The sequence below is a fragment of the Cervus canadensis genome, chromosome 26, assembly GCF_019320065.1.
Source record: "Cervus canadensis isolate Bull #8, Minnesota chromosome 26, ASM1932006v1, whole genome shotgun sequence".
Taxonomy (NCBI): domain Eukaryota; kingdom Metazoa; phylum Chordata; class Mammalia; order Artiodactyla; family Cervidae; genus Cervus; species Cervus canadensis.
The window spans coordinates 34,239,522-34,258,188 of record NC_057411.1 but is presented as its reverse complement, the minus strand read 5'-3'; the positions used below and the strand labels follow the sequence as shown (position 1 = coordinate 34,258,188).

The window sequence follows — 18,667 nt, the reverse complement described above, 5'->3', positions numbered from 1 at the left end:
AGATAGCATATTAAAAAGCAGAGACATTACTTTGCCAACAAAGGTCTGTCTAGTCAAGGCTATGGTTTTTCCAGTAGTCATGTATGGATGTGAGAGTCGGACTGTGAAGAAAGCTGAGCACTGAAAAATTGATGCTTTTGAACTGTAGTGTTGGAGAAGACTCTTGAGAGTCCCTTGGACTGCAAGGAGATCCAACCGGTTCATCCTAGAGGAGATCAGTCCTGGGTGTTCATTGGAAGGACTGATGCTGAAGGTGAAACTCTAGTACTTTGGCTACCTCATGTGAAGAGTTGACTCATTGGAAAAGAGTCATGCTGGGAGGGATTGGGGGCAGGAGGAGAAGGGGACGACAGAGGATGAGATGACTGGATGGCATCACCGACTCGATGGACGTGAGTTTGCGTAGATTCCGGGAGTTTGTGATGGACAGGGAGGCCTGGCATGCTGCAATTCATGGAGTCACAAAGAGTTGGACAGGACTCAGTGACTGAACTGAACTGAACTGACTGAACCTTAAAGAGGATACCATCTTTCCACTCCATTTTGTTGTGTTCCTGTGATCCATTAGGAGAAGAGTGTGCCCTAGGTAGCTATTGCCCTATTAGCTTGGGCCCAGAATTAAAATATATGGAACAGATGGGAGCCCAACCAAAAGCCTAGGTTCCTACCTAGCCTACCTGAGCCCAGCGATCTAGGCTAAACCAGGAGACAAATAAATGTTTGTGATTATAAGCCATGACAATTTTAACATATTTTATAATTACAATGAAAAGCAAAGACTTCCCTGGGTTGTTCTGAAGGTGAAAGTCACTCAGTCATGTCTGACTCTTTGTAACCCCACGGACTATACAGTCCATGGAATTCTCCAGGCCAGAATACCGGAGTGGGTAGCCATTCCCTTCTCCAGGGGATCTTCCCAACGCAGGGATCAAACCTAGGTCTCCCTCATTGCAGGCAGGTTCTTCACCTGCTGAGCCACAATTCTAGTGGTTAAGAATTCCCTGCCAATGCAGGGGACATCAGTGTGATCCCTGGTCCAAGAAGATTCCATGTGCTGAGGGGCAACTAAGCCCGTGTCGACAACTACTGAACCCCAGCTCTAGAGCCTGTGCTCCACAACTCGAGAGGTCACTGCAATGAGAACCCACGCATCTCAACTAAAGAGAGGCCCCCACTTGCCACAACTAGAGAAAAGCTCATGCACAGCAACAAAGGCCCAGCACAGCCAAAAAGAAAAAAAATAAACAAATTGAATACTTAAAGAAGTCAACTAAAAAACCTCTTCCTAATTTTTAGTCTTTCTGGAGGCAGACATTTTCTTTTCCCAACTAGATGGAAAGGGCCATATTCCTTCAAACGCATTAAACTCTTTGAGAATGTATGTTAATTGCTCAGTCACGTCTGACTCTGTGCGACCCCTTGGACTGTAGCCTGCCAGTCTCCTTTGTCCTTGGGGTTTCCCAGGCAAGAATACTGGAGTGGGTTGCCATTCCCTTCTCCAGGGGATCTTCCCGACCCGGGGTCTGCTGCATTGCAGGCAGGTTCTTTACCATTTGAGCCTCCAGGGAAGCCTGGAACTCTTATGTGTCCAAGTCCGACTAAGCAAGGCTGAGAAAGAAGAAGCACTTCCCTCTCTCTGTGTAAACCCTTCTTTCAAGTTCCCATATCCTGTCTCAAGATGTGCCTCCCAGGATGACTGATATTGGCAATATCTACTTCCTCCAAGGGAAAACCCCATTCCTAACCACAGAGATGGTTATAACCCGAACGGGACAACAACATCGGAACATAACAGAGGAGCCCCTACTTCTGTCCCTTGTAGTAGAAAAACAAAAATGACTAATACGGAGGCAAAGGAATCATAAAGCCAGAGGAGAAGTAAATGAACTTTACTTAGCATCAACAGATGATTTTAGTGGTTGGTTTTGTTTTTTAGATGGTTTGGCATTATTAATCACATCCTGCACCATAAGTGAAAAAACCTGGCATGTGTTCAAAGCGATACTGATTGGCATACGTGAGTCTCAGTCGCTTCAGTCATGTCCAACTCTTTGCGACCCCTATGGGCTGTAGCCCCACCAGGCTCCTCTGTGCATGGGATTCTCCAGGCAAGAATACTGGAGTGGGTTGTCATGGCTCCTCCAGGGAATCTTTCTGACCCAGGGATCAAACCTACATCTCTTGTGACTCCTGCATTGCAGGTGGATTCTTTACTGCTGAGCTACCAGGGAATCCCTGATACTGATCTACATTCCCTTATTCCGAACCCTTGGGTAGCGATGTGTTTTGGAATTGAGGGTATTTTGAATTTTAGAAAGCAAGGGCACAAATTTTAAGAACTGTCTTTTTTTTCCCCTTTTAACGCTAACTTTAATGGATAATTTACACATGTGTTATAATAAAACACATCCATTGTAAGTACACTCAATGTTTAGGCCATGGTATATGCCCTTATGCAACGAAGACCACAATTAAGGTCAAACACATTTCCACCACCTCAGAAAGTTCCTTCCAAACTCTTTAGCCTTTATCAAATTCCATAATCAAACACATTCATATTTCTGCACTGACATATATGTATATTCACATGAGATGTTCTAGAGAACATTAATACCTTATTGTCATATTGCTCTTCCTATTAAATGAGTTTGCCATAAGCTTCCAGAAACTTTTCAGTTTTCAAAACACTTTGGATTTTAAAATTGTTGATAAGGGGTTTGTGTATCTATTATAAAAAGAATTATGTGATAGTGAAAAAGAAATAAAAGTGATGATTACACCTATATAGATTTACACATGATGGTTGCTTTATAGAGACATCTGAATATATGAAAATGGACCCAAGAGCAAAGGAACTTCTAAATAATCTTTTGGAAACGAATATATTTTAAGAAAATTTTATTAACTTGTGTGTAGTTTGTATCTAGCAGTATATCTGGCACATAATAGGTGTCCAGTAATACATTTTGCTTTTTCATCTAAGCAACTCATACCTCTACACCATCCTTTAGTTTTTTGTTTTGTTTTGTTTTAATATCTTCCTGAGAAACTCTTTTTATTTAAAATCTCTTACTTTTTTCTTGTTAGTTTTTGCCTGTTACTTCCTGTAACACTGTGCTGTCTGGTGCTGTAGTCATTAGCCACGTGTGGCTATTTATCAAATTAATGACAATGAAATGAAATGAAAATTCACACTAGCCATGTTTTCCTTTGCTTGACAGCCACAGGTGACAAGTGGCTACTCTATCAGATGGTGTGGATACACCTGGGTACAAACAGTTTCACCGTGGCAGAAAGTTCCATAGGATAGAGTGCTCTGTCCTCTGTCCTGTTCACCACTTCATTCTCACTGCCTTGCTGAGTGTTTAGGATTTGGTAGATGATTAACAAATACTTGCTAAATAAACACTTTTAGTCCATCTGGAAAAGCCCTGAGGCAAATATAAACAAAATTTCCTTTTTGTTTGAACCGTGGTTCTTAGGGGGTAAGAATACTCCCCTTGAAAAAGTAAAAAGTTAGATTTATTTCAGGCTATATTGTAGCTTTGATTATTACTGGTTTTCAGTCATGAGTGCTTACCACATGCCAGGTACTCTTCCATGTGCTTTATACCTTATTAATCTTCATGACAACCTTGTGATGATACTTTATTTCCAGTTTACAGATGAGGAAGCGGAGGTGCAAGAGGAAAGTAACTTGCTTAGGTTCACACAGCTACTAAGAAACAGGGCCAGAATTTGTACCCAGGCAGTCTGGCTCCAGAGGCCATGCAATTAACCACAACACTGAGCTCTTTGTGATTATTTTTTAATAAGGACCGTTTTGTCTCTTTTTTCCACTATTTAAACCTCTCTATTTAATGTTCTTATTTATTGCATTTAGCTAGGATGCCCTGAAAAATGTTAAATAACTGTTATAACCCTGCATCCTTGTGGGTCCCTGATTTTAATGTGCTTCTGCCTTTTTAATGTATGATATTATTGTTGTTTCCTGATGACAATCTTGATCCAGTTAAGGAACTGTGCTTTTATTTCTAGTTTTTACTGAGCATTTTTAAAATTCAGAAATGGCTGTTGAGGGCATTCCCTGGTGCTTCAGTGATTGTGACTCTTCCCTTCCACTGCAGGATGCCTGGGTTCCATCCCTGATTGGAAAATTAGGATCCTGCAGGCCACACAGCAAGGCCAAAAAACAAAAAAAAAGCTCCAATATTGTCTGTGGTGATGGTAGCATAACTTTGTGAATAAACTAAAAACAACCGAATTACACACTTTAAAAAAAGAGAAATGGCTGTTGAATGTTATATGAAACATCTCTAAGAAATATCATTTGGCTCTTCTCCTTTAATTTAATAAAGGTCCTAAGTAGATTTCTTAATGTTAAATCATCATTCTTGGAATGAAGTGTACTTTGTTATGGGGTGAATTTTTTTATTACTCCATTACTGGATTTTATGTCTTCATACTCAATTTTGTGTTTGTAACAAAGTCATAGTGAGAATAGAATTCTCCTTTCCTTTGGTGCTGTTTGCCTTGGGGGGTTTTTAGTATCCAGATTATGCTAGCCTTGTGGAATAACCTGAGAATTTTTCTCCTTTTGCGGGACAGTCTCTGTTTCCCTAGGTTCCAGCCCGGTTTGGGTACCCATCTCACTCTCTTCTTCCTTCCAGAGCTGCCCCATGGTACCCACGAGGATGTTTTCTTCCTGCTGCTGCTGCTTAGCCGCTTCAGTCGTGTCCGACTCTTGTTTTCTTACACTGGCCCGCAAAGCTCTTCATAAATGGAACTCACCTGCTGATCCTTAATAACGCCTGGGCATCATTCCGCTTTCTCAGCATTTTCTTGCACAGACCCGGCCTCTGCTAATTTCATGCCACTTGGCTTGCTTAAATCCTAACCATAGAATTTGGGTGTGCTGTTGATTCTGGCAAAATAGAACTAACGTTTGAGGCAGACAGTGTGTGTAGCTGCTGACACCTCACTTTACATGATCGTCGGGATCCTAGGAAGCTTTGTTATTTTTCTTTTGTAGATGGGAAAAGAAACTTGATAACGTTATATACCAATTAGTGAAGGTGCCAGAATTTGAAACCAGGATTGCTTGACTCCTAAGTGACTGCTGCTTCCACTACAGCATGCCTCACCTCCATTGTGTTCCCAAGCTACAGCCTCCCTCCTTGACCTGTATGTCCTCCGTGCTCCATTAGCAATTACAGACTGTACCACACCATTTATATTATGTATACTCTGTATATATTCTATTGTTTCATCTGCAATTTTTGTCTCACACAGGGCAGTTATTAACGGAATCTCTGTGCGTGTGCTGATCCGACTCCAAATTTGGGTATCTTTTCTTACTTTATAAAAAGAATAGCGGGCAAAATACAAGGAAAAGGTGACCAAATACCAAGAATTTGGATTGTGTTAGTTTTGGCGGTACACTAAAAAAAAAAAGTCCCTTTCAAAATAAGTTTAACTCTGCGTGCTGTTCCAGGGGCTTTTTAGTGACCCCTGCAAAACCAGCGCCTCAGAAACTAAGAGATTTGGCATTATGTGACGACCAATCACTTTCCCACGTAAGCACATCAAACAGCGGCAAGACGCTGGAAATCGCACCTACTGCACAGACTTCCAAACAAGGAAAGCTGGACGATGAGGCAGTCCCTTCAACCGCAGGCGCGATCCCGCGCCCCACACACACCTCCCCCGCGCGCCCCCCCCGCCCCCCCCGGGTTCAGCCGGATGGAACATTCCGTGCGAAAGCTTTGACAGAGCGCCCACTCGGCGTCACGTGGAGCCGGAGCGCACTCGCGGCGCCTTGCGGGATGACGCCGGGTAGGGTTGCCAAGGGGCGGGGCCAGGCGCCGCGGAAGGGGCGGGAAGGAAGCCGGCCGGGGAGGCGGGGCGGGCCGAGCGGAGGGGCGGGCCGAGAGGGGCGCGCGGGAGGGGAGGGCCCAGCGTATTATGGGATGCGGCGGTGGAATGGCGCTGGGCGCGTGATTTTGAACAAACCCGGGTCTGTGTCTCGGAGGCGCCGCCGCCGCCGCGGCTGCTGGGAGCCCAGGGAGCGCGGCGTGAGAAGGAGGCGGCGGCGCCGCCGCCGGCTTTGGTGAGTGTCAGCCCCCCGGGGTGGGGGGCCCCTGGGCAGGCGGGCGGGAAAGGGGACGCGCGGGCGGGGGCCCCGGACCGCCCCCTCCGGGAGCCCGGGCTAGAGGGCTAGTGGCGGAGAGCGGGAACCTGCAGTCTTGGGGGCCGCCGCGCCCCATCCCCCGGGCCGCAGGAGGCGGGAGGATCCTCCGGGCTCTGCCCCTTCCCGCCGGCACTCGAGAGGGCGGCTGTCACCCGGCTGGGCCGGCTCTCGGCCGGCAGCCCGCCCTTCCCGGCGATCCGGAGGAAAGGCTCCCGCGGCTGTTGACACGCACGCTACGCGGCCCGAGGAGCCGCCGTGTCGGCCCCGGGTTTCTGGGAACCGGTTTGGCTGCTGTGTCATTTTGTACCAGCCCCTCCTTTTCCCTGCTGCCCGTCGCCCCGTCCTTCCTGTGCCCCTTTGTAGTGTCTTCTTCGGGTCTGTCCGTTTTCCTCGCGAAGCCCACCGGCCAAATGTCATAATGTTCCCGAGGTGCACGGGGTAGGGAGCGGGCCAGCACTTAGCTTGGCCAAGCAACGGTAAGCACCAAGCGGAGTGCGGGTGGCCGGGGCTGGCGGTGGGGAAGTAAAGTTTACAGATGAAAAAATTGGGAAGGCTGGATACTCTCAGCGTCTAGCCGGCTGCTTATAGAAAACGGCGACTGGGCTGGGTGATGATAGCACTTGTTTAAGCCTGAAGCTATCGACTTTTCTATGGAGTTGTCATTCAAGCCAGGTAAGGAAATGAAATGCCTTCTTCAGCTTCTACCCTTCTCTTCTTAAACTAACTTCTAAAAAAAGACAGTAGAGTGGCTCTGTTCGAAACCTGGAAATTCAGTTTGCTCATTTCAGACAGATCTTTTAGAGCTTATGCTGTAGTTGAATGCTGGGCACAGAATTCACCTTTTAAAAAATGGGTGGTTATCAAATCTGAAATTAGCAAAGGTAGCCAATTTAGTTTTTTAGAAAAATTTTATTCCTTTCAGAAGCCACGCAGCTTGTGTTTTCTTGTTATTTCTTTGATGATTAAAACATGCCTATTTTCTCTTTTAGTTATTTATTAAACTACATGGTGAGAGATGCTGGTAATGCTGAGTAGGTAATTCTAGGGTCTTTTCTAAAGCACGCTGCTTATTTTCACTGTATCAAAAATTTCAGCGGCAGATTTTTTTTTTAATTTGATGACTTAGATTCTAAAAACGTTTGGCAAAAAAAAATTTTTAACTCCGAGTTATATTTTCTGTATTTTAGATATTGTTCACTCATGAGTAGGATCCGTACATTTTAAACCTAGTTGCTCTTTGACGTCTTAAACCAATGACAGACGAACTGGAAGTCACAGTGTTTATGGACAGAAGGGATCAGAGGAAGTTAAGAGGAAACAGTTCGGAACTTTTATTTTGAAAACTTAGACGTCTTGACCACAGTATCTGCATAAGAATCAATGCCTGTAAATTTACGAATGTGTCGGAGAGGTCTGAAGTGCGGTGGGAAGCAGCCCATTCTGTCAAAAGCGGTGCTGGCGGTGGAGGAAAGTGTCAGAGCTGGTGAATGACATTCCAGGTCTTGATCCTGTTGTTGTTTTTCGTGTCTGCGATGGACACAGCGCATCAAAGGCATTCCATCATCTTTCTCTCAAGTTGCCGTCCTGAAAGTGGCAAAGAGGGGAAGCTCTTGGTGGTCCCTCTGCCCCTTTCCGCTTTTTTTTTTTTTTCTTTTTTTTTTCTTTTGCTCTTCAAAACAAAAGTGTGCCGGTCTGGGGGCTCTGCAGGTAGCGCGATTTCCCCTCCGTGGCGGGGTGAAAGGTCTCGGCGTGGGCTCTGTGTGCAGTGGAGTCTCCCCGAGCATTTGAAGGTTGGCGGGGCCGGCGGGAGGTTTCCCCGGATATGTGGGTGTGCGCCTCTCCGGAGGGGAGGGCCGGGGAGGGGAGGAGGAGGAAGGGGGAGGTTACTGGCGGCGGCGGCGGCGGCCCGGGCTCGGGCTGTCGGGGAAGCTGCTGAGCTGTGATGGTGATGACGAGGTGAAAATGGCGGATCTTTCGAAATACAATCCCGGCCCCTGACATACCAGAGGCGGCGGCCGCGGCGGCGTCGCCACCCGGGACTCCGTCCGCGGCCCCCGGGTTCCCCAGTAGCGTTCCAGGTCCGGCAGACGAGGGGAGGAAGCGGCTGGCCGGAGCCACCGTGCACACGCAGAAGCAGCACCGCCCGGGCTCGGGATTGCCCGGGACCTTCTGGAGCCCCCACCTCGGAGCCGGAGGGAGGAGAAAGCGGCCGCCGCCGGAGGTAGAGGAGCCGGGGGCTACCCGAGGGCTGCTCCGTTGCGAGGCCGCTTTATTTGTGGGGAGGGGACGGGTGGGCGAAGGATCGCCCGGCGGATCAAGGAAGGGCTAGTTCAGAGTGCAAAGGATCAGCAGCCTCGTCATGACATCAACATTATTCTTTTGAGTATTAAGAGGACTCGAGTTTGCTCTTATACCCAAGGCTGCTACTGAGGCCTAGAGGAACCGCTAGCAGTTATCCTGGTTTCCTGATTGAATGTTTAAAATATCCACTCCGGCGGGTGTTGGTTTGATGATGTCCAGCAGTTTATGGGGTTGTACGTTTCTTTAGGGAGGCCGAACGTTGGCATTTTATTCGGCATTTAAGCTCTGGGTCTTAGATCATAGTCTGTAACTTGTTGGGGTGTGGATGTTCACATTTTGTGAGCCCGTGGACCAGTTCTGTAATCACTGAAAATGTTGTCTCTTTCTTTGATGGCTCTGTTATCTATAGAGGACTCCTTGGCCCCTGCCATCGGCAGATGACAATTGAGATACTGTCAGTCATATCTGATATCCATGTGTTCCCCTGCCTCTCATCCATTTCAGGAATTCAGAGAGTAAACTTATGGAAGATTTTACAGTAGATTTTATGATCCAAGTGAAATACAGCTTTGGCAGCCCTATTTTGGTTCACAAGTTTTGCCTTCATTGTTAAGAAGGAAGTTGTGATGACTTGATGCTCACACTTGATATGAGTCAAATTTTGAGTTGGTTAAAGACAAATTGAGACCTCCGTTTTATTTAACTTACTGGACTTTTTAGCCCTTTGTTTCAAGAGCTGGAGAATTTGGGCTGATTGAGCTTTTGACAGCCACAGTCTGGTTTGGTTAGGTTGCCTAAAGATCCATGTATGTTTTAGATTGTGGTGTAGATCCCCAACAGTAGTGTTACTGAAAAGTGACATGTGAATCACATTTTTATACATTGATTTGGGGCCCTCTGATTTTTTTCCCCCCAGCTTTTGTAGTGGTAGGGTGGGTCAGTTGAAGGTTGAGTATATGAGTGAACAGAGAGATGAATGTTTAAGAAATGTCTCCTGGTAGTGTTTATGATTAGCAGTGGTTTTCCATATCCAAGTTTCCTACAAAGAGATGATGTCATAGCATGTCATACAGTTTTATTCTTTGTTTTATTCAGAGAGGAAATATTTTGTGTGTATGTGTGTGTATAGCTTGTGCATTGTATGTCCACATTTATTCACTAGAGGACTAAGAGACCAAAGGTATTTTTTCAGGGGAAATAACTAAGAGGTACTCAGAGGTTTTAGTTAATGAGTTTTTAAAATAGTTTTTTCCTCATGTTTTATCCAGTAGGAATTTGATTGTTGTTATTGTTATTTCTTATAGCTCTTACATTGCAGTTGTTTGGTCTCTGCCAACTCAGCTGCCAAGTCAGTACTGAGAATTTTAAAAATAAAAATAAGTGCAAGGCGCTCAGTCGTGTCCCCCACTCTGCAACCCCATGGACTATACAGTCCCTGGAATTCTCCAGGCCGGATAACTGGAGTGGGTAGCTGTTTCCTTCTCCAAGGGATCTTTCCAACCCAGGGATCGAACCCACATCTCCTGCATTGCAGGTGTAATCTTCACCAGATGAGCCTCCAGGGAAGCCCAATAAATAAAGAAGCACACTTATTCTTTGGCTTTTTTTGTTTCTTAAGTCACCCATTGCCATTGTCTTTTGTGATTCCTTGTGATTGTCTTTAAAGACCAGTTTTTAGATGATTTTTGAAAGAGTTGCCTATTAATAGTTATAGGTGTGTTAGAAAGCAGTGAAGAGTTATGCGGGTGGAGTTAGTCGGGTGCCTTTTTTGGTGAAGCGGAGCATTGCAGATTCCCACTACTTTTTTTTTCTGAATGTTACTGTTGGGTATCTACTGTGTGTCACGTACTGTGCTAGGGCTTGGAGACGCCTCAGTATCTTGGCCTTTGCAGACTGTTCATGGGGTTCTCATGGCACGAATACTGGGGTAGTCTGCCATTCCCTCCTCCAGGAAACTTTCCCTTTTGGAATTGGTGGAGGTAACATTGGAAGGATAGGTTGGGTAGGGCCTTGATGCAGAAGGCCGTGAGGGTTACAGAAAGTGTTAGAGTAGAAGAGTGACAGCCTCAGAGGTGCACTCGGGTGAGATAAGTCCTGTGGCTTTTTCTGTGGGATGTGTCGCAGGTAAGAGATAGGAGAAGATAAAGGTAAAAACTATGGTAGTCGGAGATTTAAAAACTCTTGGTTGCAGTGGGGAGGAGGTATTGTGAAGGTGTAATCTGCATGATATTTGACGGATTAAAAATTCTATGGGGAGGGGATTCCCTGGTGGTCCAGTGGTTGGGACTCCAAGCTGTCACTGCCCAGGGCCCCAGTTCAGTCTCTCGTCAGTGAACTGAGATCCCACATGCCATTTGTGCACACCCCAAAATTATAAAAATTAAACAAAATAGAGAAATCAGGAGAAGCTAATTTAGATAGAGAAAGAAGAGAAGAATTTTCATTTGCGCTTTAGCATACCACATAACTGTCTTCACAAGTAACTGCTAGTAAACTGGGGCTTAGAGAGGTTAGTGCTTAGGGCTGCATGATAAGCAATGAGGAGAGTCAGGATTTGGAAGCACATCTTTCTGATTTGAATCTCTATGTTTTTTCCTCCATGTTAGTCTTAAAGCATGAATGATATACAGTCCCCCTTTAAAGGGAAAAAATATTGTGTATTGTCAGGATGGACCTAAATAGTTTCACTGTATTAAAATACTTGATTTTTAGATGTATATAAATGCCTTATGCTTATTGCTTTTAGGGAAGTATAAATGAAATATAAACAAAACTGTAGAGCCAGTAAAATTTAGGGTAATGAATGATGTTTTGATGAAATGGAAACTTTGCTTGCGTAGTCAATATACCATTGTCTGCCTTAACTAGACGTGGAGATTTCTATATGCTGTGTGTGGGCGTGCGGGCTCAGTCACTCAGTCGTGTCACTCTTTGGGACCCCATGGACTGTAGTTCGCCAGCTTCTCTGTCCATGGAATTCTTCAGGCAAGAATACACAGAGGGTTGTCAGGTTCTAGTCCAAGGGGTCTTCCTGACCCCCGATCGAACCGCATCTCCTGCATTGGCAGGCAGATTCTTTACCACTGAGCCACCTGGGAAGCCCCATGCTGTGTATCATATGATAACTCAACTCCTACACTATTTTTCTAAGTTTGAGTGTCACAGAATTTTCCTCCTTAAATCACCGGTTAGGTGGTTTGACTTCCACATGGCTTAAATATATCATTTATCTTTTAAGATCCTTATATACCTTTTTCTTTAGCCCACTCTGATTCTGGTACCACTGATGGTGGTAATCCAGAATATACTTTTTTAAAAAATATATTACTGAAATGAAAATACAAACTTTCCAGCATTTCTTCAAGACTCGTGTCTTACGGTCCACCGCTCCCAGTTTAGTTTGAGAAATGTAATTCTGTACCTAATTTTTGAGTTGCTGATGCTAGACCTTACAAATGAAAGCTAAAATCCAAGTAGTATAGTTAACCAGTTAGTGCTGGTGGTAAGCTCTAGGTACAAAAGTGTATTTCTTTTTTTTTTTTTTTAAGTGTATTTCTTAAACATCCAGATGTTTCTGTCCCAACATCTGACAAGTTATCATCTATAATATAGTGATAGATCACCACTTTATATTATTATGTGCAAGAATGAAAATAATTGTTTACCAGGTTGTCCTCCACCTGTAACTAAGAAAAAGAACAGTGCTTCAGCTCTGGTAATTGTCTCAAAAAAAAAAAAAGTGTGAAAGCATAGAGCATTTGTCATATCTATCTTACATTGTTTTTATGTTGTATTTATTTCTTTTAATGTCCTAAATCAGACCCTCCGTTTATCTCTGTCTTGAACTAATTACTGTAATAGCCTTGTAACTGGTTTCCCTGCCTTCAGTCCAATAAAACACCAAGATGAAGTTAATCCTCCCAAACTACAGCTGTGATCATGCCACTCTTCTATTGACATGTAAGGTCTGTCTGGGCAAGGGCTTTGGTTAATTTCCCTCCACAAAGTTGGAAAGCATTACATATTTGTTAAGTAAATACTGATAAAAATAAAAAAGTAGTTAAAAACTAAAGCTTTAAAAACTTTGTTTTATGAGCAGAAAATATTGGAAGCCTGGAAAATGCATAGTATATTTGGTATTCTTTTCTTTCCATACCTTGAGAGGTAACCCTTCAGACACATGAGGTAAACTACAGCTCCTCTGTCCTATTGGCTTGTAAAGATCCTCCCTGTCTCTCTTTTCTTGGAGTGGTCCTCAACACAGGGGTGATGAGGTTGCATGTGCTAGGGCATATCTTCCATTCCTAAGGGATAAAATTAGAGTGATGATTCATGTCACTAGATGGCCAAACCCTTTCCTGCCATGCCCACAAGCTCCTTCTGAGAGTTTTCTCTTAGCGGAGGCCACCCTGCCCTGCATGTGACCCTGATTGAAACAGCTAGAGATGTCTAATCATAAAGCAGTTATTACAGTCTGCTCAGTGGCCTGTGAGGTGTGCTGGCTCCAGAACTCTGCACAGCCCATGCTACTTAGAGACCAGCCAGACCAATCAGACCTTTTCTGTTTGGAAGTTTGAACTTTACTCCTACTTCCAAGGGAGACTCCTAGCCCTATAGCTCCTGGTCTCTTTTAATAGGACCAGTCAGAAGAGGACATGTTCAACCTAATAACAGAAATACATAAAGAAGTAAAAAGGCACAGGAGAAACAGACAAATCCACAGTCATATTTGAGAATTTTAACAGTCTTTCTCAGTAATGGATAGAAGAGGAAAAAGAAAGACTGGAAGATCCGCATGGCACTCTCAGCCGTTATGACCATTCATGGGGCACTACTCTCAGCCACGGAACACGTGTTCTCTTCAGGTTGCACGTGCACTGTTCACCACGGTGGACCACACGTGAGCCTCAAACAAGTCTCCAAATGTCATCTCACACAGTGGAAATGGTAGAGTATTACATTCTCTGACAATGATAGGAGTAAATTAGAAATCAATAATAAAAGGTAGAAAAATCCCCAAATACTTGGGGATTAAGTAGCATACTTCTTTATTTTCCATGTGTCAAAAGATGCAATCACAAAGAATATTAGAAAAGATTTTAAGTGAATGATAATAAAAACATTTGAGACTAGCAGAATGCAGTTAAAGCAGTGTTGGAGGAATTTTTAACACTAAATGTTTAGGAAAGAAGAAAGGTTTAAAATCAATGATCTAAACCAAGTGTTGACAAACTTTCTATAAAGGGCCAGATGGCAACTATTTTAGGTTTTGTAGGCCCCTCCCCCAACTATTTACAAATGTAAAAATCATTCTTAGATGGAGAGCAATACATAAATGGACTGTGGTCTTAATTTGATCTGTAGGTTATGGTTTGTTAAATCCTGATCTGTGATTCCATTTTAAGCTTCTAGAAGAAACAAAGCAGAAGGAAGGAGATAAAGGTAATAGTCAATTAAATTAAAAATGAACAAACTGTTGGGAAAAATCAATGAAGCCAAATGATTCTTGAAAAGATCAATAAAACTGAAAAATCTCCAATCAGACTGATGAAGAAAAAAAGGAGAAAAGACAGAAACTACCAAAATAAGAAATGAGGTTTCCATCTCTACAGGCATTGAAATAATATTGTATGTAACTTTATGCTAATAAATTTGGCAACTTAGAGGGATAGACATATTCCTTAAAAGATACAAACTGTCAAATATCAAAGGTCATTTGAAAGAAAGATAACCCGAGTAACCCTACATCTAATTAAGAAATTGAATTTATAGTTAAATAGATGGCTTTACTGGTGAATTCTAACAAACAGTAACAGTTCCATGTAGATGCTTCTTGAAAATTGAAAAGGGGCAATGTCCCAACTTATTTTGTTAGACTGGCATTGTCCCCAGAGAGCCATTACAAAAAAACTACAGACCAAGAGCCCTTATAAGTATAGACAAATTACTTAATAAAGTATTAGCCAACAGAATTTGGCAGTATATATAGAATATAATTGTATATAATTTTCCTGAGTGGGGTTTATTTCAGCAGTGCAAAATTGACTTAGTAAAATCAATATAACTCAAAGACTAAAAGAGAAAACGGGCTTCCCTGATAGCTTAGTTGGTAAAGAATCCACCTGCAGTGCAGGAGACCCTGGTTCGATTTCTGGGTCGGGAAGATATGCTGGAGAAGGGATAGGCTACCCTCTCCAGTATTCTTGGGCTTCCCTTGTGGCTCAGCTGGTAAAGAATCCGCCTGCAATGTGGGAGACCTGGGTGCGATTCCTGGGTTGGGAAGATGCCCTGGAGAAGGGAAAGGCTACCCACTCCAGTATTCTGGCCTGGAGAATTCCATGGACTGTGTAGTCCATGGGGTCACAAAGAGTCGGACACAACTGAGTGACTTTCACAAAGGAGAAAAAGCCATATGTTTATCTCACTAGTTGCAGAAAAAAAAAACATGATTAGGTATCCATTTGAAAAAAGAAACAACTACACACTGGCACTATAAGTTGCCTTCCTCAACCCAACAGAGGGAATTTATGAAAAACCTGCAGCTAAGATTAAGATTGGAAACAAGGTAAAGATGTCTGCTCTTACCACTTTTATTCAACATTTTACTGGAGGTCCTAGCCTGTATGGTAAGGCAAGAAAAGAAACAAAAGACGTGCAGAGTGGAAAGGAAGAACTACAGGTTATTATTATAAGTAATAATACCGAGAATTGTTATTCTCAAATAATATGAATTATTTTTCTAAAAATCCTGTGGACTCTACACAAGATTTAGTGAGTTTAGCTAGGTTGTAAGATACATGGACAATGTAAAATAGTCAGTTGAATTCCTATATACTAGCAACAACCAACCAGTTGGAAAATAAGGCCATTTACAATACATCAAAAAACACAAAACACTTAGGGATAAATTTACCAAAATATATACAAGACCTAAACACTCGAAGAACAAAACACGTTGCTAAAACAAATAAGTAGGGAGGTACACTGTTAGGAGACAGCTCCCCGTGGGTCTTTGTAGTTTTGTACTTGTTACAAGCGAGGCAGTGATAGGCCTTTTAAACAGCTTTCTCCAGGATGTTTGTATAGCATAAAGCCTTGGGTGATCGAGTTAGTGACTCCTGTCATAGCAGAGGGCAGATTTGCTTGTACGTCCAGTGTCATAAAGATAATATCTTCCGTTGGACAAAGGGCAGGTGTGTTTCAGCCCCTTATAAACGATTCAGGTTCCTTAGGCTCAGGGTTCCTCAGTGTGAACCCACTGCCTGTGCAGCGTACACCTGGGCGCCTCCCCACGTCTGCCGCGTGGGACGTGGGGGCAGCAAGGAGCCAGGACACACACGGTGCTCCCATTCCTTGCCCTGCTGGGTGTGATAAGTCCCCTGTCTCTGTCCTAGGACTGCCGTGTCGTCTGCCAGTCTCCACGGAACAGTGACAGGCAACTTTGTTAGCTTGCAAGGAGCGTCTAGAATCTCGACTGCCTCCCAGTTCTTGACAGTTTTAAGCCATAAGAATGGCGTGCTGACAGAGACGTGGCTTCTCAAAAGAGGAAGGATGAGTGCCTTGAGGGCTGGGCTGGGGGATATGGAAAGACTGGCTCTGGTAGGGTGACCACGTGGCGGGCGAGGGTGGTGGGGCAGGAGGAGTAGGCGCCCTTCGTGTCCCGCCTCCTGGAAGCTTTCGGGGCTGAGCTGAGGGGTGGCCTGGATGGTGCTTGCTTTGGTTGCTGCACACTCCACTGTGTGGCCCTCGCCGAAAGGCAGCGGGGTGTAGCTGCTGAGTCAAGGAGTCCCCCACGCCAAGAGGAGGAGCTCAGAAATGAGGGTTTGGGTGGATGGAAAACATTAGGAGTTTTTCAGTTGAGCTGCAAGTATGAGTGCGTGAAACTGAAAGTAAACGCACCGCCAGGCCACCGTCTCCCTCTGTGGCGTGGCCTCTCCTCCTCCAACACCTTGACTTAGGGTCTGACCCTGCTGGGGGAGCTTCAGGGAGAAGAGAGTCAAACTTAATGGCTGCATTGGATAGTGACACCCAAGTCATCCTCCTCCTCGTTCTTTGTGGGGTGGAATGTTGAGAAACAGCTGATAGGGCTTGGACAAGGTTTGCAGTGGGAATAGGAAGCTGATGTGCCACTGTGTGTGGGGGTGGGGGAGGGGGAGTGGGTGTAGTTGGTATTGATGTTTCAGCAATCCTGTTCCATGAATTCCCTGTTCTGTAAGTGCGGGAGGGGGACTCTACTGACCAGGAAGAGCCGAATCTAGAGAAGTGCTCATACTTTGGGATCCCCAAACCCTATTGATTTCCTCTAAGCTATAAGTTACTGCAACTGATGATGTGGCAATATGCATAAGGAACTCACCCAACTCAATAAGAAGATTAAAAACCCCAATCTTTTTTTTTTTAATTGGCAAAAGACTTAACACACAGGTACTTTAAAAAAGAAGATATACAAATAGGTAATATTCATATGAAAAGGTGCTCAACATATTTAGTCATCTGGAAATGGCAAATTAAAACCACGATGAGCTATCACTTCACACCCACTAGAATGGCTGCAGTTAAAAAGACTGACAAAACCAGTTGTTGGTGAGGACGTAGAGCAGCTGGAAATCCCATGCATTGCTGGTCGGTGTACAAAATGATACAGCTAAGTTGGGAAGTAGTCTGGCATATTTCATTCAAAGTTTAAAATTGTTGTTGTTTACTCACTAAGTTGTGTCTTGATTTTTGCAACCCCATGGACTGTGACAGCCCACCACGCTCCTCGGTTCCTAGGCAAGAACACTGAAGTGGGTTGCCATTTCCTTCTCCAGGGGATCTTTCTGACCCCAGGATCGAACCCACTTCTGCATTGGCAGGCGGGTTCCTTACCACGGAGCCATAAGGGAAGCCCCAAGTTAAATTTACCTTATGGTCCACATCTAGGTAATTAAATATCTATCCACAAAAGCCTTGACTGATTTTTAGCAATATTATTCATGATAGTCCCAAACAAGAAACAATCAAAATGTCCATCCACAGATGAATGGATAAACAAATCATGGTAGATTCATCCAATGGAATATTACTCAGCAATAAAAAGGAACTGAGCTACTAATTAGTGTAAGAATAAAGATAAATCTCAAAAAGCATGTTGAGGGGAGAGGCTCATCGTTTATACCATGGGTTCACATAATATATGATTCCATCTGTGTGAAGTTCTAAAGTGGGCAAAAAGGCAGCACTAATTTAGTGAAGTTGTAGAATAGACCGGTGGTTGTGTAGGGTAGGAATTTGGGGTAGAGGGTTGGCTGTAAAGGAGTAGACTTATTTTTTAAGGCAGTAAATTGTGTGATTAAAATTATGAACTTTGGTATCATAAAACATATCCTGAGTTTGAGTTCTGGCTCTGTCATTTACAAGCTATGTGACCTTGGGCATAGAGTTTAACCTTTCTAAGTTTCCTCATCTGTAAAATGATGCATCTTGGAGTTGTTATCAGGATAGGTTAAATTATGCCATCACTGGTAGGTAGTAAATGCTCAGTAATGATGATTAATTTTGGCAGTATTAGTTTTTATTAGTGCTACTCAATTATAATTTGCCACTTAAGTCTGTTAACTTTTAATCTTGGAATGGGTATTACATTTTTATATTTTTTTAAAAAAGGGAAAAGAAAGAATTACTGATTAGGTTGCTATGAATCTTTGATGTACTCTGGGCAAATAGCTTGTTTGGTGGTGGTGGTTTAGTCACCAAGTTGTGTACGACTCTTCGTGACCCTGTGGACTGTAGCCTGCCATGCTCCTCTGTCCATGGGATTTCCCAGGCAAGAATACTGGAGTGGGTAGCCATTTCCTTCTCCAGGGAATCTTCCTGATGCAGAGATCAAACCCACGTCTACTGCATTGCAGAAGGATTCTTTACTGCTGAGCCAGCAGGGAAGTCCAAATAAGATATGTAGTCAGTCATAAATATGAGATACTCTTTAATACGTGAAGATAATGGTACTGACTCTTTTATTGGAAGTTTTCATGACCTTTGACTGAAAGCATCACAGTTCTGATTTGTTTGTGATCTACTTTATTATTATCATTACCATCTTTTTTTTCCTTTGTGGGAACTGGTTGTATACCTCTTAACTGGTTCCCTTTTTGGCATTCTAAATAGCTGAGGAGGAGTTGAGAATCTTCTTTCCAA

The 18,667-nt window shown here is 43.8% G+C and overlaps 1 protein-coding gene across 10 annotated transcripts in view; it reads left to right on the top strand.

The window, feature by feature from the left end:
- The first annotated feature begins 5,965 nt into the window (after nt 1-5,965).
- Nucleotides 5,966-18,667, top strand: part of LIN54 (lin-54 DREAM MuvB core complex component) — a 61,831-nt gene continuing 49,129 nt past the window's right edge. For 2 of the 10 annotated variants that reach the window (XM_043447788.1, XM_043447780.1), the window contains exon 1: nt 5,966-6,109. Coding sequence is in view for 4 of the 10 variants with exons in the window: in XM_043447784.1 (XP_043303719.1) it covers nt 6,841-6,862 (22 nt within the window). In the remaining 6 variants the exon portion in view is untranslated. Of the gene's footprint in view, nt 6,110-6,202; nt 6,667-6,710; nt 6,863-7,744; nt 8,412-18,667 lie in introns of those variants that run through there. The other 8 variants (XM_043447782.1, XM_043447789.1, XM_043447784.1 and 5 more) reach the window with 8 other exon arrangements.